The sequence below is a fragment of the Petaurus breviceps genome, unplaced genomic scaffold (assembly GCF_028583685.1).
Source record: "Petaurus breviceps papuanus isolate PSGF00001 unplaced genomic scaffold, PetGlider_PUasm1.0 90775, whole genome shotgun sequence".
NCBI classification, from domain to species: domain Eukaryota; kingdom Metazoa; phylum Chordata; class Mammalia; order Diprotodontia; family Petauridae; genus Petaurus; species Petaurus breviceps.
In genome coordinates, this window is record NW_027187342.1 from 11,164,215 (window position 1) to 11,186,506 (window position 22,292).

At 36.6% G+C, this 22,292-nt stretch overlaps 1 protein-coding gene across 7 annotated transcripts in view; it reads right to left on the reverse strand.

The window, feature by feature from the left end:
* EHBP1 (EH domain binding protein 1) overlaps positions 1–22,292 on the reverse strand; it is a 422,755-nt gene that overhangs the window by 78,773 nt on the left and 321,690 nt on the right. For 5 of the 7 annotated variants that reach the window (XM_069069010.1, XM_069069006.1, XM_069069005.1 and 2 more), the window contains one exon: positions 7,739–7,886. In XM_069069010.1, the coding sequence (XP_068925111.1) occupies positions 7,739–7,886 (148 nt within the window). Of the gene's footprint in view, positions 1–235; positions 290–7,738; positions 7,887–22,292 lie in introns of all 7 variants that reach the window. The other 2 variants (XM_069069007.1, XM_069069004.1) reach the window with 1 other exon arrangement.

The following is a 22,292-nucleotide window of genomic DNA, read 5'->3' on the forward strand; positions in this document are numbered from 1 at the left end:
ATAAAAATTGCCAACTATATACCTTAATTTTACAATTGCATCAACTCTTGGTTTTAAGAATAAATAAAGAAGAAATACTTTAATAAAATTACAACCATGAATTATTTGAACAACAATGTGAATATTAAGTGATTTGATTCCCTGCTTATTGGGGACAATGTGACTATCATAAAAATAGATGTATTAGGGTTAGATTAAGAGACTATGGTGAGAACAGAATAGAGAAAACACTTACATATAAAGGAAAGTTCAGAAGCAACTAAGACAGGAGACTTTGCAAGACCTAGAGCTGGGAAAAATTAATATTATTTAAAGTAACATATGCTACCGAAATGGAAAAACTTAGCTGGCTATATTTTAGACATTCAAATATATGGTATGCCAAAATAAATTACATTCTCTTTTATTTTTAACATGAGCAATCTAGCTATTTTCTTTCTTTTTTTACTTGCTCTGAGAATGGTTAATTGGTAAGAGTTTGGATTCATACATTTGGTAAAGCATGGCAGAAATTTTATTTGTAAATCTGATACCCTGCTTTTAAGCATTCTGCCAGCTGTTACTGCCTAAAGGAGATGCTAAAATGCAGAAAACTTCTATTAGCTCAGTCATTGCTTCAGTGTTGTCAAGTAAAAGGCAATCATTCCTTCTTATTAAAGGGAATATTGCAGAGAGTCTCAGACATCATGGAGTTTTAATATTTCTATGACTTAATACCTCAAGGTATTCTCTTAACTTTGATTCCCAACCTGCTTGCCAATGTCTAAGTAAATGTTTAGTATAACAGCAATAGAATGTAAAAGGTACTTTTCTATGAAGAGTTTAAAAGGCCAAAGATATACATTAATATACAATATCCTTAGAAGTAGAAAGAAAGCAAAGTGGAATCCAGAGAAATCGCATAGGAAGAGTAAACATGATTTCTGAGTAGGTAACATATTTTAGTGCACACCACTGTAGGTATTTAAAGAAAATATTAATTGGTTGTAGCATTTGATAAAGAATGGCAAAAGTTAGAAGTATAAGGTCGTAAAACTAATACTATTAGAATAAGCTCAAGATCCTGATATAAGTAAGCTTGGAGGTAATGTCATGTTATCAAATCACAAATGAAAAGGAGTTGATGACAGGTTGGTCTTCCACTGAAGGCTCCATTGATTTAAAATAAAATCCCTAAATATATAGGTCATAGGCTTTAAACTATCTAAATGTACCCAGAAGAAATAAGAATGAATTGGTTTCAATGCAGTCAGCAATGAAGGTAGAGAAGGTCAGAGATGAAAGAATTTAAGAAGAGAGGATGTAAGAGAAGGTTTTTAAAGCAGAAAAATTTAGAAAAAGAGGGAGAAAGACTAAGAAAAGTTACAAAAAATGATGAAATTACAAGAAAGTTTTGTTTTGATTTTTTAAAAAAGTCAATCTTCCCAAATTAGACTAAATCTTATACTTTAGATGAAATTAGATATCAACTAGATATCAATAAAAGGGGATTAAGATCAAATGTGGTTAACAATCACTCAATCCATCTAATTATTTTATTCTCAATATTCCCTTCTGAAATTATCCTGCATTTTCAAACAATGAGTATTTATTGAGTACCTGCCATGTGTTCAGAATTCTTCCTCAGTTTTTACTCTATGCCAGAGGCAGTTAAAACATAGTTTAAGGGTTCCAATACATCATTCTACCACCAACCCGTCTCTTTTCTTCCTTTGACCATGCCTAGGTGAGGGTGCAGTCTGGAAATGTGGTCAGATATGGATGCATCCAGGTTCTTGTGATGTGCACAGGACTGCAGGCTTCATCATCTACTACCTTGAACACCTTATTCCAGGCAGTATGCTTGTGAGATGTTCAAACAACTATTGTGGTCAATGGCAGTTTCATTTTATTGGCTGGCTAGATGAGATCCCTATCTACACTGCTACTCCACAGTATGTTGAGAGGGCAACTCAATGTTTGTGTATGTATTGCTGACCCCAGATAAAAGGATTACTATTTGGGAGGGGGAAGAGTAAAAATTGATCCTTTATATAGCTCAGCTACTCTTAAGAATGGATTTCTCCTTTTTTCATTTAGTGCCTTCGGTTTCAGGATGAATCCTTGAATTCTTTTAAGCAGTTAATGTTGCAGCATTTCTAAACACCTGTGGCAATTCTTTATGCATATTAACAGGACTCAAAGTTCCAGGCTACCAAAAAAATACTAGATCATATATTGAAAATCCCTCTTCTGGGCTGAACCATAGTGGGTAGAAAATTAGGTAGGTGAACAAGAAATATGAGATAACCTGGAAAGCTTACTGCACAATAGAGGTGGTTATGCAAGTTACATGTTTTAATAAGAATAAGTTAATATGCCATATTGTATGCAACAATGTTAGGATTTAGACATTAAGATGGCATAGAAATATAAATGAATTGGGGTACTTGATATAGTAATCAGTAGCATAGGCTGAAGGCAGCCCTATAATACCTAAAAACTACCAAAATACTTTAACGCAGAAGTCAAGAATCCTAATAAGATTATAACAGTATTATTGATAGTATAACACCTAGGTAGTATAGAAAGTATTGACTTGAAGTCAGGAAGAATTCCTCCTCAAATATTAATTGGCTCCGTAACTGTTCGAAAGTCATATACCCTTGCTGGTCCTCAATTTTTTTTATTTGTAAAATTGGGATAATAATAACACTTACCTTATTGAGTTGATGTGAGGGTCAGATCAGATAATACTTTGGGCTTTGCAAACTTTAAAACTCTATATAAATGAGAGCTATTATTATTAATAAAGTAAATGTTTTTAAAAAATATTTGATTTGTGATTTCTGCTTAGGGAGCTCCTGACTGGTAGGAACTTCCTCTTTTAAGGTAGATCAGCACCTTCTTTGCAGCTTTTAGCTTTGGAGAATTGCCTGGGTCACTGAGGGATTCAGTTACATGTCTAGGGTCACATAGCCAAGTCCTATAAGAGGTGGCACTCAAAACCAAGCCCTTGCAATTCAGAGGTCAGCTTTCTATTCACTATACTACATTGCCTCTCATGGTATAAGTATATTACAATAATTAAAAGGATCTGATTCTTAGAAATGAAAATGCAGTTAAATCTCTAATCTCCAGACCTTAATTTCCAACTTAGAAAACCCCTCAACTACACAGTAACTGCATTTTGTGTAGAGCCACCCTTACCTATAAACTCAATCCAAGTTTACTGTGCATGACTCAAATAAAAGATGAAAAATACTAATTTTAATGTAAAATACATCATTAAAACATTTTAATAGTAAATAGAGCTTATGTTGGAGTCAGAAAATTCTTTGACAAAAGACTGCCTTATAGACAAGTAGTATATTCTTTCAAAATTAGCTATATTCAAACTATACTCATACTTTATTTGTACTTAAAATATAAATTTGTATAAGATACATAACTAACAAAGAGGTAAAGAAAGTATATTAATTTATTTTAACAGTCACACATATAATAATTGAAACCCACTTTAAAAAAATACAGTTTCAAAACCTTATCAGAAAGATTATGTGGGGGTGGCTAGGTGGCACAGTGAATACAGAACCAGTCCTGGAGTCAGAAGGACCTGAGTTCAACTCCAACCTCAGACACTTAACACGTACTAGCCATGTAACCTTAGACAAGTCACTTAACCCCAACTGCCCTGCCTTCTCCCCTCCAAAAAGCAAGAAAAAAAAAGAAGAAAGATTGTGTGATTTTCTGAGGGTCACAGAGCTAATAAGTATCTGAGGTGGGAATCTAAACCAGGTCTTCCCAACTCCAAGTCCAATAATTCCTCCATTGTTGCATGTTAAAATTTCCTAAAAAAAAAAAGTAACTTTTTAATCTAGTTTACAACAAAATAATGAACTCTTGGAAAAACTGTATATGTTATGGTATTGTCTTTGCCAGAATCCCACCAGAGCTGACTGTAAGGGTCTTGAAACCTGTGACAAAGGCACATATAAGAATATATGGAAGAACCTGACAAGTGCTACTGAGGCTACGACACTCAGAGGACTCCTGATGTTTTTCCATTAAGTACATCCATTAAAGTAGAGACAAGCTTGACATGTCCTTATGCTTTTACTCTCCACTCTCCAGGACTTTGGGAGAGTTGGTTCACAATGACCTCAGTCTGCTTATCTGTCAAATGAGTGAGCTGGATTAGACACTCTCTAAGGCCCCTTCTAGCTCTAACTGTAGCTTCTAAAATGTTGTTGACTCATTCTGGGCTATGTAAAATGATGAGGTTGGACTAATTGAATTCCAAGATCTTTTTCCCATTCAAAAATTCTAAAAGATCAATTTACCATGTGATTTTGTCCTTATCAAGGAAAGAAATAGAATCGGTGTGATAGCCACTAATATTCCCTTTATGTTGCTGATATGCATAACTATACATGGTCTAAACAATATATAATCAGTTGGAAGGAAGCAACCACAAAAGTTTTTTAGTTCAATTTCTAACAGCAAGCAAGAATCTTCTTTATGAAGTTTTATATAAGTGGTCTAAAGGGATTTCTAGTTTGTGTTTCTGATAAACCATCATTATTCTGTTAAATCATTATAGAGGTAGTTCATGGTTATTGCTGAGGAATATGGAAAAGAGATAAGGGAAGAAGACATTCCTAATTACATGATTCAGCATGTGGAGAGTATTTTTGCTTTGCACAAAGTTGGCTCCCTCATCTAATCCTGAGGAAGCCAAATCCCTCCTAATGCAGGAGTTCTTAATCATGAACTTGTTTAAAAATTTTTTTTAGTAATTGTATTTCAACATAATTGATTTCTTTTGTAATGCTAGATCTTATTTTATGCATTTAAAAACATAATTCTGAGAAGGGATTCATGGTATGAAAAAGGTTAAGAACCACTGCCCTAAAGGTTCAAAGGTCATGTTCAGTGTCTCCCATTCCCTTATGCAACCTGATCACAGGTGGATTTAGAGGGAAACACAATTTAATTAAATCAATTTATGTCATAATTTTAGATAGATAGGTCTAATACCCAGCCTGGGTATTTCCATTTTGAAAGAACCTAAATGAATCTCAGGTTGGTGGAATTTCAGGCAGAGTAACCAAGAGAGGAAAAGGACTGCTTTTTGTGGTCTTCCAGTCCTCTCCCTTTCCCTAAGTTTCTCTAAGCATGACTCTTTTTAGTCTGAACTGCCCCTCCCAATGAAGGGAAAGAAGAAGGCTCAGTTAATGACAGAAAATGGTGCTGTTCCACTCAAAGTCAAGCTTGGCCACAGGACAACATATCTGCTCTGTCCCATGCTAAACATGTGCTGGAGAAGTAGGTCCTAGGCACTTGGATCCCCCTAGGTTAATTGATCTAGGATTTCCAAAGAGGCTTCTGAATAGCTTCCTATTTCATCTATTCTCTCTTCCTCATAGCTTGATGCTGGGAATATTCTCCTGGTTCTCAGCTCCCATAGCTCTAATGCTGATCACCAGTTTGGCCCTTTGTACTTGTAGGGGGTATTATTATTCACTGGGGGTATTGGCCCTAGGTCTCTACTTTCTTTGACTAGGGCACAGACCTTTCTATTAGGTTTTGGACCAAACCCTCTTTGGCTCCTTATCCAGACTTGCATGGTGGGCTAAACCAGGTTTGACTTTTGGGAGCCAAGATGAGATTAAAGAGTTGGCCTGTCTGTATAGCCAACATCTCTCCCTAGGCCACTAACTACTTCATTAAATATTCAATATATGTGAAATATGAATATATAAGAAACTATATTCATAGTTTATTATTAAGTATAAATACATAGAGGTGGCCAAGTAGCACAGCGAGTAAGAGCACTGGCCCTAGTGTCGGGATGACCTGGGATCAAATCTGGGCTCAGATACTTAGCACCACACCCAGAAGTAATTGGCCATGTAACCTTGAGCAAGTTACTTAACCCCAATTGCTTTAAAAAAAGTATAAATACATAAATATACCTTTTTCTTGTTAAAATAGTATACTTATCTAATCACAACCTCAAAAAAATTACAGTGCTGGTTGTCACTGCATTTTCACCACTGTTACTATGCCATGCTGCTTTTTGGTATTTTGAAGGAAGGTTACATTGGCAGCTCAAGGAGGGAATATGTAAGAACTATAGCAGTTTTCTAAAAGGTGAGAACTGAGTCCCCTAAAGGATATTAATAAACAGACCCTAGGACTTAACATCAGAACATACATTTTACATATAAAATTAATTATACCAAATGAAATTAATTTATTAAATATGAATGAAAGGAAAACTTCCTGGCTTTGGAGAAATAAAACCATGTTTATGAAGCTGCAAGCAGTTCTGGTAACCTTGCTAGGAAATGATAGAGAAATAGTGAAGGTCCAGCAGTAAGAAACCTGCAATCATAAAAAAAGTCCAAAGATCTTACTTATTCAGGAGAATTCAAGAAACTAGGTTTAAAATCTTTATGAAGAAGTAACATGAAGGTTGTAACTCACCAAGATATAAAAATTCCAAAAGGAATAATAAGGTGACAGATACAAGATTATTTGAGGAAGGTGCTTTCAGATTTAATGAAAGGAGGGATTGGACACTATAAGCATTTAGTTGAAATTTCTCAGCAACAGAAGCATTTAATATATGGAATCAACTAGGAATAGCAGCAATAGGAGCAAATAGTGTGAACTCTTTTCAAAGAATTATTCTTTGTGCCCTACAGCTTGAGCTCACTTTGAAGAAACAATTTACCCAGGCTTCAACCCCTAACTCCTTGTTCTAGCCCATACTTGCCCTAATCTTCAGGGTGATCTCAGCATTCTGAGATTAGCTTAAAACAAGAAGTATTTTGACTTTGTGTACTACATAAATATGGGATATATTGATAGAAAAATACAATTCTTCCAAGCATTCTCACCCTCTTGGGTAAGAAAGACAAGAAATTCCAAATCAAACATAGACTGAACTTAACAGTATCAGATAAAGTTCTCTTTAATAATTGGTATTTAAAATAATACATGTTGGATCTAATAATGATTGTGCGGTTCGATGAAAGCTAGTCCTTATTCCAATAATAAGCTTAAAATAATTTTTGTAGAATATATGAAGATGGCATCCAGAGAACAAGGAGACTAAATAAGACTAACATTCAGATTTTGAGTTTTACTCCATATTGCTTAGCAAATATTATTGAAAAGAAGATAACTGTTAGTGATATTTTGAATTTAGGGCTGAAATAGTATAATACAAATTACATACAAGTGATATGTATCAAATAACTGGGTCCAATGACTACTGCTCCCATATTGCAGACTATAATGCAAAAATTTAAAAAGCAAAAGATGACTTTAAATCAGCCTTCATAAAAATATGCTACAAGTGAAAAACTTTAAATTCAAAGTTTACCAGGTAAAAAGGTCATGTGTACTTCTCTATGTTTCAAGTTTTGTTGGGGTTTTATGCAAAATAATAATTTTATATCACTCTGGCCAAAACTATAAGACACAGATCATAAAATTTTCAAACTATGAATATCCTTACCAATGTATGTTGTGCTTCTGGGTTTCTAAGAATTAAAACAGTAAAGTGAAGTTTGAAAAAACAAAAATCATTAATCTGATTTGCTGGTTTTTCTGACAGAAATGTCAACTTTGCACCCTTACATACCTGCTACAACATTTTGAGGTATGAATGAAAGTGATGGTCCAAAAGGTCCAACACTGATTTTGGGGTTGTTACTGGAAAATGATACAAGCTTCTTTAACTCACCTCCAGATGCCTTTGACCTTTCTTTCAACTTTTCTGCAGCTATTTCACCATAGCTAGGAAGTTCTGACATCTTCACTCCAGATCGAGCTTCTGCTATTAGCTGACGAGCTCGCTCTCTCAGCTGCCGACGTCGCTCTTCATCTTGCTGCTAAGATATATTGAACAGTTGCCAACTCAGTAATTGACAGAAATGCAATTTCATTCTCAATCTGATCATCATGATAGTAACTGGTTTACAGCATGGTGCTTGGCCCACATTATAAATAGGATGCTCCATATCAGTTAGGTGTCACACAATTTTTAAAGACATTCCAGAATCAGATTTTTTTTTAACCATTAAAAATTACTGTATTAAAATGTTCATTTAAAAATATTTTGAGCTAGTTTTTTTTAAGTGACTCTCTGGTAAGATATATCACTTAGCAAATGATTAGGAATTATATATAAGATTTATTGCCATGCTAAATCAGTGTTCTCATAAATTGAATCACAGGTGTAGAAAAGACTCATGATGTAGAAATAGAATTAATATTTTTGTACTTTAAGGATACTGGAAAAAAAGCATAAGAGTTTATAATGTTGTAGTACAATATTACCAAATAAAAGAAATGGACAGTTTTTTTTTTTTGAGGCGAAATGGGAGAATGCCAATTGTAGTATAGGGTAGGAAAAATTCAATTTATCAGTTGTGTAAAAATCCTTTTAAAAGTAAAGTAATACTTAAGTTACAACAAATTTAAGGTTTATTAGTTGAGAATATAGAATCTATCAAGATTCTTGCTTTAAAAGTAAAAATCATTGGTTCATTTAATAAATATTTGTTGATAACAAGACGATAGAGAGATGTAGGAAGTACAAAAATGAGTAAGGCATGGGCCCCTACCTTCAGTCAACAGAAATCAGCAATTATTTATTAAACAACTACTACATGCCAGGCACTGCTAGGATCTCATTTAATTTCTCACTGTAATCTTGTGATGCATGTGCTATAATTATAGTTTATAGATGAGGAAACTAAGGTGGAGACAGATTAAGTGCTTGAGCTATATCTTAAAGAAAGAGAGAAACTCTATGGGAGGGTAGTCAGTGCAAAGGAACAGAGATGGGAGATGGGAGTGTCATGCATGAAGAAGAAAGAGAATTATTGACTGGATTGTGGAATGTAGTAGGGTAAATTTATAATCTAAGATTGGAGATAAAACAATAACAAATAATAGGAATCTAGAGCAGAACTGCTAAATACCAGGAGTAAGATATAAACAAAATCCTGTATTAATGTAGAAGAGGAAGAGATCTCTCAGCTAGAGGGATCAAGGAAGGCTTTAAAAATTAGACAGTATTATAACTTGGCCTTGAAAAATACATAGGATTTCAACAGGAAAAGAATGGGAGAGTGTGGAAAGAACCCAGCTATGGAATAGCAAGTACAAAAACATGGATGCAGTAAATTTTGATATTTTGGGGGGAATATGAACTAATCAGTGTACATATTAGTATAGGGGGTCAATAGAAGGCAATGCTGCAAATATCTGGCACCACATTTTGGCAGATTTGAATACTAGGTTAAAGAATATGAACTTTATTCAGTTATCAATGGAGAAATGATGAAGATTTTTTAGCAGAAAAGTGACATGATTAGTGCTGTTTTAAGAACATTAATCTGGCAGCTGTATGTAAGACAGATTCAACAGAGGAAACTAGATGTAAGGAAGACCAGTTAGGAGATAAATGCAGTAGTCTAGGTGAAAGGCAATGAGTATCTGCATGATGTAGTAGCAGTGGGAAAAGAAGGGAGGGGATGGATAGAAGCAATATTGTAGTAGTGGAATTGGTATAATCTGGTGATTGACGTGGGGAATGAGGAGTCAGAGATGCCTGAAGTGTGGAACTTTTGGGTGACTAGGAAAACTAGTGCCAACAAGATAAATACAGAAGTTGGGAGGAAAGACAGGGTTGATGGTGTGGAGTAGGTGTAAAATTTTACATTTATATTCTCTGAGTTTATGATGAGATATACTGAGTCCAGTGTATAAATGGACACTGCAGCTTAGGGGGGAGGTCAGGACTGGAGATTCAGACTTGGGAATCTTTTATAAAGATATGACAGTTGAAGTTTCAGTGGATGAGAACACTGAGGGAAAGAGAACAGAGAAAGAAGAATCTAACTGCAGAACAACAGAAAACACTTGTACTTTGGGGTTAATGTGTGTGTGTGTGTGTGTGTGTGTGAGAGAGAGAGAGAGAGAGAGAGAGAGACAGACAGACAGACAGACAGACAGACAGAGACAGACACACAGAGAGAGACAGAGAGACAGAGACAGAGACAGAGACAGAGAGAGAGAGAGAGAGATCTGAAAAGAACCAGGATGATGTAGTGTCACGGAAGCCAAGAAAATGGGAATATTACAAGGAGATGGCCAATAGTGTCAAATACTGCAGGAGGATAGGTACTGTTGTTATTATTATTTTCACTGCTATTGATAACAGTGTAAGGTAAGGGGTAGAGTTCTTCACACCAACCTCAATTAACAAGCTGCTCTTCCCCTTGATATCTTTATCAGGTTATACCTGAACGGAATTTCATGAAGACTCCACAAGGAAGAAAAAGCATCCCAGTGCTAGGTTTTAGGGGTGCAACTTTGCTACACATGTGCCTTTAAGTTTGAGCTTATTCAATACAAGGACACTATGTATGCAGGGGGAGAATGAATTCCCAGGTTGCAGGAAATGTTCTGTACCAAATGTTCTTGCTATACTGCTTCAGTAAATACCTTTCCCAAAAAGCTAACAGTGGCTTGTCTTATAATCAGTGGGAACCACACTGGAGAAGACTTATGCTTGATGGTACTAGAAACTTCCACACTTTCAAGAACAAACCCACAGATTCTCAACCCTCAAGGGTTGCCCCAGAACCAAGAGGTAAGCAACATTTAGGACTTTAACCAGTAACTGGGAGTGCCTGACTGTGGGGGTAGTCCGGAAGATATGCTGCCAGAGCAAGAACCTACATTCATATGGTACGGTATTAAGTTTGTAGAGCACTTTCCATACATGATCTCATTTGATTGTCATAATAACCTTGTGAGGCAGGCACTAAAGGCATTGTTACCCTCATTTTATAGATAAGGAAACATAGGCTCTGAGAGGTTAAGTGACTTGCCTATGGTCTCACAGATATAAGTATTGGAGGTGAGATTCATACTCAAGTATCCCTGAATTCCATCATTCTATCAACTCTGAGATACTGCTAGCAGTTGTATTTGGTTGGTAGAAGACCACTGGTTACCTTTAAGGAAAAAAAAAGATTCAGTAAGAATGTTAGAGGCAAAAGGAATACTGTAAGGAGTTGAAGAGTGATGATTGGTGATATGGGAGACAATCCATAAATCAACAAGCATTTTTATTAAGTACCTACTGTGCTCCTATTATGTTAAGTGTTAGTGACAGAGAGACAAAAATGAAATAGTCCCTGCCAACAAGGAATTTATGTTTATCCAGGGGATACACACACATTCATACATGCACACTTATATAATGAGAATATGTAATTTTGGAGGGGAGTCAGTAGCAGTTGCAGGGTTCAAGAATCTTCCTCTTTTGAGGTCACTAAATTTACTAAGAAGAGGAGTAACTTGGTCAAAACTGTTTTATTACTTGAGCAGCTATGTGGAGTATGAATTTCAGAGGGGAGAGACTTTAGGGAGGGGAACAATTAAGAAGACATTGCAATGGTCCACATAAAAGGTGATAAATACTTGAAAGATGTAAAGCCAAGCATAAGTAGCTTCCCAGAGGGCTACTGCTGTGAACAGTTTCAAGATTCTGATTACATAGTATAGTGAACACTCTATTCAGTAACAAATTAAGGCAAAACATTCACAGAAATCAATACAGCATTCACAATGCTACAACTTATCACTAAAATAGCCACATAGTTTCCACCAAAGTGGTCATATAGTTTTGAACAAAGTACATTCATTTAGTCACTCAATCACAATCATTCAATCACTTAAGGAGGTAAGTTTCCTTAATTCAATCACTCAATCATTTAGTAACTCAATCAACCTTACACTAGCCAAGGTTCTCCACTCATGGGGTGCAATTAAGTTACAATATCATCATCAGTCACTACTCCGTACCCTCTTAAGGGGTAGTAGAAAATACACAGGCCACCTACCTCTTAGTCACAAGTAAGTTACAATTTTATCAGTCACTACTCAGTATCCACAGAGAGATCTTGTCATCTTGACCTGAGGTAGGCTCTCAGCTTCCCTGGTCCCAGATCCTACCTGGATTTACCAAACTGTCACCAGACAGCTCCCAGTTCCTTGTCCAGCTCTCCATACAATTCCTGTTCCACAATGAAGCTCACAGTGTCCAGTCCACCTGAAATCCTTCATAGTCTCTATTCCTGGGAAGTCAAGGCTTACCAAAGCCACAAACAGACTAAGTACCAACACCACAGTCATGCATCCTCCGGCAGCTCTGGCTAGCCTTCAGAAGTCTTTGGCAGCTCTGGCTGGCACTCAAAAGTCTTCAGCAGAAGTTTCACCTGGTTCCTAGAATCAAAATCACTTCATCCAGGTTCTCAAAAGAAAAACCATTCTCTCCAGCCTGGGCCTCTCTTTGTCAGCCTCTAGAACCTGGCTCCAAGAAGATCTGAAATTCCAACTAGGGCTTCTCCTTATATACCTATTAGCTCCTCCCTGTTCCGCCCCTTCCTGTTACATCAGCAACAAGGGTTCATAACTTTTGTTTCTTAACAGAGGCTTGATCTAATTAATTTCAAACTAGGTGCTAAGTACCTGTTAGCTTTGCCAATACAAATTACATTACTATTACAAAAGATGAGGGTGGCTGTAATGGTAATGGTAATTTGAAGATCTTCCCTACCCCCTAATACCCTGAATGTAATCACATGGAGCTTGTGGTGGGGGAAGTTTGCTGAAAGGGTAGAGCAGAGCTGAGAGGAAGCTGGTAGTCACAACAGTTAGTATGAAGGGAGGAGATGATGCAGACAAGGAGACAGCTAGGTTTGTGATTGTTTGGGGGAAGGCCTGAGCAGGGGGAAGGCTTTGGGATGGTTTTGCATCCTGCAGTGATAAGGTATATTAACTTCTTTGTTGCTATGATGGATTCAGTTTTTTGGTGTTGAGATTTAGCTTTCTGGTATGTGAATAAATGTTTGGCTTCTGTCTTATATATGGAGAGTCTGTTATATTTTGTTATTCAGAATTAAACTGGTATATTCATAGCTGCCGTAGGTGCTGCAAATATCAAATTGGTGCTATAGTGGCTAAGAGATTAGAATAGAAGGGAACAGATAACATATATTGTGGAAGTAGAATTGATAAGACTTGGCAACTGACTCAATATGTAGTATGAGGTAGAGTGATGACTCAAAGATGACTTCAAGGTTGTGAACCTGGGTGACTGGAAGAATGGTAGTGCCCTCAACAGTAATAGGAAGCTTCAGAAGAGGGATGGGTTTGAATGATAATATCAGTAGTACTGGGAAAACAACAATGCCAACCTGGTGGGAATGAATAGCCATAGTGCTACTGGTAGGAGTGTAATTTATCAGCAAATTAAAGGGAAAAAACGAGTAAAGAGCTGATGGTTCTTCTAGACTGAACCAATTTTTCTGTTGTAAGTGGGGGAAGGGGAGACAAGTACATCACTTTCACACATTGCCCATATAAACAGAGGGGCCTTATCTCAACTATCACTCATAATGACAAGTCAGATCCTCAGAGACTGATGGTATTACTTCCTTTTCTTTCAAGGTTCAACCCTGAGGGTTGGGGTGTCTTTTTCTTAAATCAGAGATGAAGTCTTATAAGAGTTTATTATATCACATATATGCCAGTCAGTTTAATGTACAATAACTGCTCCTACCAAAATATTTGCACCAAAATAATGAATGTATAACAAAAATTCTGCCCAAAACCAACTCAGATGAAATTAGGTACTTGCTGAATGCAACTCACTTCTTCAGATGAAGGCTGTCATTGAATTTTATTATTATTTTTCATTTTAGGAATGAATAAGGTAATTATCACAGCTACAAGTCACACTAATCCAAACTATAGATACATTAGATGAGGGTGGCAACTGGTGCTGAAACAAGGAAAGAACAAATGCTCCACGTTTCATCTCTACCAGAGCAGATATAATAGGAGCTGTAGGCTATTGCACATGTCATAGAGCTCCTCACGATTAGGGGCTGTACTGGACGTGGTGGCTGCCCAGCTTGGCCAGTCTGAAGTGACTGTAGTTAGCTGCTCAGACCTCTCTTTTCTAGGACTCTGCTTCAGTTTGGAGTCTGCCAAGGTAGTCTTGATTACATCTTCAGCAAGTATGGAGCAGTGCATTTTAACAGGAGGGAGGTACAATTACTTGAAAATATCTATGCTATTGATGGTAAAGCTGTCTTCAACCATTTTTCTTTAAATTTATTCAATAGCTAATAAACTTAAAGCAATAACAGACCCATAGCCAAACAAACATTTTAAATCTGATGTCCATAATCTCCTTTTCATCCCCTAGGAACTGTAATTTTATAATGTTACCACAAATTGGTTGACCCTACCTATCCGGTGCCAACAGTTTTTGCCAAGGTGCTCTACATTTCTGGGATTCTCCTAACAGTTAACTACCTTACTGTGGTATACCCAGGCCAGGGCAGAGATTTTAGTACAAGGGAATGACTGGGGTGACCTCTTTCCCAACTTTAACTGAAGTCACTGTCATTGCTGCCACCATGTTATATCATAAGGAGGCTCAGGACATCTTTCTAATGCTATCAGTTTGAACCCCTATTCCAATGTGTTCTCCTTAACAGCAATTCACCAGTTAATATTTAATATCTTTCTCTATCACTAACTGACCCAGCGAATGATGTCCCCATATCATATAACCAATTAAACTAAATTAGCTTTTACAAAGGGATATTTACTGAAAAGATATAGCAAGAACCAAAACAAAAAAGTATTTCCTCCCACCACACCCCCAAATATTTGGGCTTCCTTTTCCCTCCATTACCTCAATCAGTGGGGTGTGGGCTCAAATTTAAAGTGGCTACAACAAAGTATTCACCTTTTCAAGTTCTTTGCAAGGGAACTCTGTCAACCAGTCAACAAACATTTATTAAGCACCTACCATTGACCATGCTTTGTGCTAAGTGCTGCTGGGGAAACAAAGAAAGGGAGAAAAAAACCCAAACCCAACAGCAGTCCACTTTCTCTTTTGTTTTTGTCTCTTTTTATTGGAGGGGGGAAGGCAGGGCAATTGGGGTTAAGTGACTTGCCCAAGGTCACACAGCTAGTAAGTGTTAAATGTCTGAGGCTGAGCAGTCCACCTTCTCAAGAAACTCATAGTCTATTGGGGAGACAACATACAAACAACTATACGCAAACAAAATACACACAGGATAAACTGGAGATAATCGAGAGAGGTAAAGCACTAGCATTAAATGGAGCAGGGAAAGAGTTTCTTCTAGAAGATGGGTTTTTAGCAGGGACTTGCCAGGGAAGCCAGGAGGTGGAGATGAAGAGGGAAGGCATTCTAGGCATGGGGGACAACCAGTGGAAAGGACCAGAGTTGGGAGATGGAAGTGTTTTGTGTGGGAACGAGAAGGCCAGTGGCACTGAATCCCAGAGTATATAAAGAGAATTAAAGAGTAAGAAGATTGGAAAGGGAGGGGAGGCAGATCATGAAGGGATGTGAACTCCAAATGAAAGATTTTACTTTAGATCCTGGAGATGAGAGGGAGCAACTGGAGTTTACTGAATATGGGGGTGACCTGGTCAGAAATGCCCTTTTTAAAGCTCATTTTAATAGGTGAGTGAAGGATAAACTAAATTGGGGAGAGGCTTGAAGAAGACCAACCAGCGAGGCATTTTGACAGTCTAGGAGTGAAGAGATGAGGGTCTGCACCACGCTGGTGGCAGGGTCAGAGGAAAGAAGGGGTCTTGGAGAGATGTCATGAGGGTAAAATTGACAGGACTTTCTCCCCTCCCCAATCTCCAGACTAATTTGTGTTTACTTTAGGATTAGCACATTCACTTTGGCCTAACTAGTTGGGGCTGGTTTTAGTTGCAATTTGAGGAGAACATAAAAAGCTCCCCATTTTCCCTATCCCAGACACTGTGATTTTTTTTTTTAAGTACTACTTCTGTTTCTTTTACCCTTTGAAGTCTCACAAGGCATGGCACCAAAGGAAAGAAGATAAAAACAGGAGGTGGCCCTTCTGGAGACAAAGGCTTGCCTGGTGGAAGGAAAGACAGCCTGAAGGAGCTATGTGCTTGACCCGCAAGCAATGGACCACCTCTAGAGTCAAGGGCTGCACCATGCCTGGAAGCCAGAGACTGATTCCTTTAGTGGCTGTGCTACATCTGGTAGTGAACTGGTGAGGGGAATGCTTTGTACTAACTGCTTTAAGTGTGAACCCATTCCCCCCACCCAGGGACAGAGGTGACAGAGGGAAGAGTTCAGGTTGTGGGGGGCGGGGTGTTGGTTACTGATTTTTTGTTCCTGTTGTTTTTTTTTTTTTGCTTTGGTTCTTGCCAAGTATATGGGTATACTTTTATATATGTATACACATATCTTTTCAGTATATGTGCTTTGTAAAAGTTAATTTATATTAACTGACTAAATGATATTGAGGCACTATCAATGAGCCAATCAATGTCAGGCAGTATTAAATATAACTGGTGAATTTGTATTAGGAAAAACCCCACCACAATGAAGGTTCAAGCTGAGCATCAGAAAGACAAGCTGCCCCTTAGGGGTATACTTAGAACCCCGAGGGGAGATGGAACTGTAGCTTCACCCTCAGGGGATCAGATTTGCCAGAGTAAAGGGGGCTTTGGAATAAAGAACCTCCCTTCTTTATGTGAGTTAGAAGTGAAACTGGGAGAAGTGGGAAGTTATTCCTGGTGCAGCAAACCAGCACAATCATAGACCAGAATGCACCTTGGTTAAAAGAGGCATTCTTACCTATTTTGTGATTTTTTTTTCTGTATGTTCCTTCAATTAGATCCTTTTTTGTCCCTCTTTGTGTCTGGGGGTATCAACAGAGTAAAACAACAGGGAACTGGTCAATGATAAATTAAATGTCCATATGTACAGATGATTGCTATTAAGTCAGATACTCTCTCCTGGGACAACCTTCCTTTTTCCTAAGGGCATGCTCATAACTTGTAATGATGCATCTTTGAAGTTTAAGGAAGCACCAAGAACTCATCTAAATCAGACCTCACCACTTTGCAGATAAGGAAAAAGAGATCATAGGATCATAGATTTAGAGCTGGAAGAAACCTTCAAAACCATTTAATACAACCCACTCATTTTACAAATGAAGAAACTTATGTCCAGAAAGATTAAGAGACTTACCTATACAAGTAGGTGCAGTAGCACCAGGGCTACAGAAGTTAAATGACTTACCCAAGGTCATACAAATAGCAACAGGGTGGGGACTAGAATCTAGGTCTCTTGACTCATCATAAGATCCTCTAGCTGTTCCACTATACAGCCTTCCTTTTATCACTCAGGTGAGAGGAAGGAGAAAGATAGAAAGGAAAGAAACCAGAAGACAGCTAAAGTAGGAGCTAGTAGAGCAGTATAGACTGGGGTTGCAAAGGGATGCAGCACAAAAAGTAAAAAATTGAAAACTCTCAGCCTATAAGCAGTATTTTTAATATGGGAAAAACAGAAGAAACAGAAATTCAGGTTTTGAACAGGGGCATCAAATTACATGATAAAGTGAAGAAAATACTAAATTTACATATGTCAAACCTAAGAAAGCTAAAAACACCAATGAAAATTAATAGTTTACCCCAGGCACCAAGTTTTAAGTTAATTTACTTATATAGGCATAAAAGATATGTGTGGAGCTAGAATTCAATTAGTTAAACTAAGATGTACTAATCTTAACAGAATTAGAATGAAATAAATGACTATATCTTTTTGAAATTGAAATGGGAACCTATTCTTATAAGGGATATGAAAATACCATTCCCAGCTTCTCTCCATCTCCTCCCCGCCTTCCCCCCCCAAAAAAAAAATAAGAGGAAAAGAACACTTTCCTTCTGCAAAGGTTTCTACAGAGTGCTACTTAGCTTGGGCAATCATTAATAAAACCAACACTAAATCCTAATTAGCTACATTTTATCCATTTCCATGTAAATTGTTTGTTTGTACCTATTTACTCATCATTGTTCTTCATACAATAGAAAAAATGCAAATGAACGAATCAGAAAGCAGCCCTAATGGGACTTTCTGTTTATAACCATTAGCCCAGAGGTGTGCTGTAATTCAATTCTCTAGCAGCAAGATTTAGCCTCATTAACAGCCAGCATGGGCAGGTTACAACTCATAAAACCCTACAGTAAACAAAGTACGTGGACACAGCACAAAATCTTGAGCCTGACTGACAGAATTCTAGTTCCCTATCAGATTGCCTTGGTTTACTTTTCTCCTAATGTCCTAACACTACAGAGACAATTTTGCTTGGGCCAAGAGCTCTCCAGTGGGATAGCATATCTGCAATGTTTGTTTTTTCACTCCTTACCTTCCCTCAAGACAGAGCAACCAACTGAGAAAAAAAGTATTTGTTAAAAGCATATTTTGGAAATGCTTATTATTATTACCCTAATTAAATATACAATTTAATAAACTGTATCTGACAATTTTCTTAACTTTCACAGTTCATCACAACTAAAATGACTTCATTTGAATGTTTCCTACACATATAACTCAAGAAATCTGGGGTTTTGCAGTAATGTAAAATATTTTAAAATTGGATTGTGCAAAATTTAATGACTACTCAAAGTAATAATCAAGTTGATATTCTTTAAATATTAAAATGTCCACAAATGAGTACTTAAGATAGAAAGGAGAACAGAGGAACTGTGTTAATTTTACTTTGTACAGTGTCCAGACGATCAGTAAAAATATATTTAATGTATATCTGATGATATTTCACTTCCATCTAAGAACATTAACTATATCTCATATCTATTTTGACAACTCCAAAAGAAAAATAGAGTTCAATATTACTCTCCTATAAAAAAAGCAGTCACTCAGATTTGCATGTTATTTGTTTACTAGTGTCTAAATGGGAGAAAAAGCTGTGTGTATGCATGTGTATTTGAACAAAGGCAGATAGTTTTAGAAAACTAACATCGTTATTACAAATGAAAAGGAAATAATAATTTTTAGTCATAGATCAGAAACATTAAACTCACTTACTTATCTTGTCCAGGGGACTAAAAGATCATCTTTTTTTGTTTGTTTTGAGACCGAGGCAAGTATTTTTTAAAAGCTAATCTTTATTATCTAGGCAATCTACTTAGTCTACAACAAATGTCTTACTTCTGAATGAACAATAATTATTACTAAATTAATAAGTATTTTGGTTCTTTACATTATTAAGAGTATGAGCCTCACAAGATGTGCCTTTTCTATTTATTATTATATTCAGGACTAGTCTAAACTACAGAACAAGTTGACATAAGCAGCCAGATCTAGCAAGGCTGCCCCTCCCACCCCCTCTCCCAATTTAATTTGCTACTAGAAGAACTGTACTCATTGGTGGTCCAATAACTTTTCTAAAGGAGTACTATGATTTGTTAAAACCTGGATTATTCATTTTTCTATTTGCACACAGAGGAATCTTGTAATGGGCCATCCAGCTCTTCTGATGAATTCTTCTTTGTGCTCTTGTTACCAGAACAAGGAGGAGAGTTAAATGGCAAAAATAAACTAAATTGTTTACATTGATATTATGGGTGGTTGAAAATTCAGGTCCAGAACTTAAATTACAGTCCCCGGAAAACTGTTGGATATATTATACACATTTAAACTTTGTTTTTCCCATGACCAATATCCTTAGCAAGGAGTAAAATCCTTCCATGGTAAAATACCAGACCTATTTCAAGACAAGGAACATACAACACTGCACACGAATCCTAGAAATGATGAGTTAATGACAGTGAAAAATACTAGTTTCTCCTATAAGCATATCTGCCACATTTGTGAATGCATTAAAAATTTAAAGTTTTTGCTTGTTCTCTTGAAATGTTCAAAAATCTGCTATAGATGTACAAGCAAAACTTCACTATTACAGGACAAACTCCTCAAGAATGAGTAATGTAATTCCTTGTTTCCCTCCCATAAAAATGTATTGGTATGCAATTTTTATATTTCACAGTTCACCGACATCTCGGCAAGCTTTCTTCCACTGCTTCAATGGTGCTACTTTTAATTTTATCCTCCTTAGTCGTAGTAATTAAAGTGATCAGCAGTGGCATCCCAGCGGCTTTGACACAGCTACAACCCCCTAACAGACTTCTGCTTTTAAGGAGAAGGGGAGGAAAAAGAACTAGAGTTTCATTTCACAGGAACAAGAAAATCAAGCTTCTCCAATCCTCAACTTTATCCAATTGTTCTTTCAGCAGTCTTTGGATCTTAAGAAACAACTAAAAATGGCTGCCATAGGGGGTCCTTTTTGTACTTGCCGAAAATGTCAATGACTGACATTACTTTAGTCCAGAACGATGCTATGGATTTGTGAAGGTGAATTAGAACATGAGAAATTGTCATTGTAGCTATAGAGAACACTACCTACCCAAGGGTGTCCTTTCAATAGTATTTGATGTTTGCTGCAGACTTAGTTTAAAAAACATAAAACGGAGGTGGAGTCTCTTTGAGAACTGTATACATGCACATGTGTACATGGAATTAGGTTAGCAAAAATACTTCTTTTATATAATTTCAAATAATGTCAGCACATAGTTTTGTTGAGTTTCATACATGAATAAAGAACCCAAGTAAATTCTAATCCATTTCAAAACAAAAAGAGACTATGACTACTTAACACTGCTAACAGTTCACATGATTCTTCTCTCCAAATTGCTCATGAAATGCCTCGATTACATAGTAGGAGCTAAGAAAAAGAACTTGACGGCCACCCTTTCATCATCAGACAGGAAGCAAGGCTCTGTTATTAGCCATTAGCCAGAAAGAAAAAAAAAAGAATTCTGTGCTTGTCCAGAGGCAAGGATTACCAAAATGTACCTATTCACATGCTACAGAACACAGAATTAAAATAAAAAAATTAAATTACAAGATCTTTAAAGGTTTGGGCAGACTAGATTTTTACTGCCAGCTTGATCAGCTCTTGTTTAAGTAAATAGGATTTAGGAAGAAACATTAAAACTGTTTAGCTGATCTTTTCAAACCATTTCAAACTTTTCTTATGCTGGTTTGTAATATAAGCAGACATGCTTATAAATGGCCACACCTGCTCATTTCTCTGGGGATGGCCTGATCTCTGCCTTGCTAACAAAGAAAGAAAAAAAAAATCAGCCTTTCTTGTGGCAAAACAGTGGAAAGTCAAAATCTTTCTCAAGTTTGCCCCATCTGGTCAGATTAATCTTTGATCAACTCTGGGGATTACATTTATTTCTGTAGTTACTTACTCAAGTTTTAGATTTGTTAAAAATACACAGGTAGTCAAGTAAACAATAAGTGAATTCTGAAATAGTAGACTCTTAATCTATACCTTTAAGAACTACAGTTTAACACTCATGCAGACAATGAACAGAAATTGACAGAAAAAATCTGCATTTTGAATACTTTAGATTTTCATTATTATGCTCTACCTTCAACAAACTGACTTCATGGTATTCCTTAGCTTTTAAAGCCCTCCCACTTTTCTATATGTGTTCTTCATGTTCCAAGATATGGTGAATATTTTAAATTGGAACACATATTATGACTCGCTGCTGGACAATACATTGTGCAAAACAAAGGATTCTTAAAAAAAAAAAAATAACCAAATTTATTTGTTACCTAGGTCAACCCAGACCTGAAATCTGAAAAATTAAAATTCTAGACCACAAATCAGTTTCATTGATTCAAGAAAATTTTATTGAGTACCTATTACTTACAATGTGTGAAAAAGACATTTTAGGATTTCAAAAACAGTTATTTTATCAGAAAAATTTAAAGTTTACTGATTAGGACTAAAGGAATTCAAGCCTTGAAAACAAGGATTCTTTGATAATTTAATTTTTTTTTTGAAACCAATAACTTCTTAGTTTAAAAAAATTAGTAGGAAAAAAGCATGGCTGACTAAGTAAGTATCACCTTGTGTTACATCCAAGGCCTCTTGCTGGTTGTCTGGCTGCTCTTTTGTAGGCAAAAAGGAGCTGAACGCTCTCTGGCTCCTTAGATCTGGCCCAACAAACGCACTGCCAGTCATGCACATGGATCCAGCTTAAAACCCAGTGTGAGCCTAAAAGAAGCTAGTCAAACTGGCACCTACTCATGCAGAAGGAGATAGATTTGTCATGACAGGCTGATTATTCAATGTAAAGAAACAGTTTAGCTTTTCTAATCTGGTACAAATACATCTTTCTCAGCGAAAAAAGTAAAAGGTCTAACAGTTCAAGTATTTAAAGTAAAGAAACCAACAAAAAATTGTAACGTCAAAGTGAACCATAGGTATTTGTGCTAAAGTATTCTGCAAAACAGCCCTGCAGTTCCA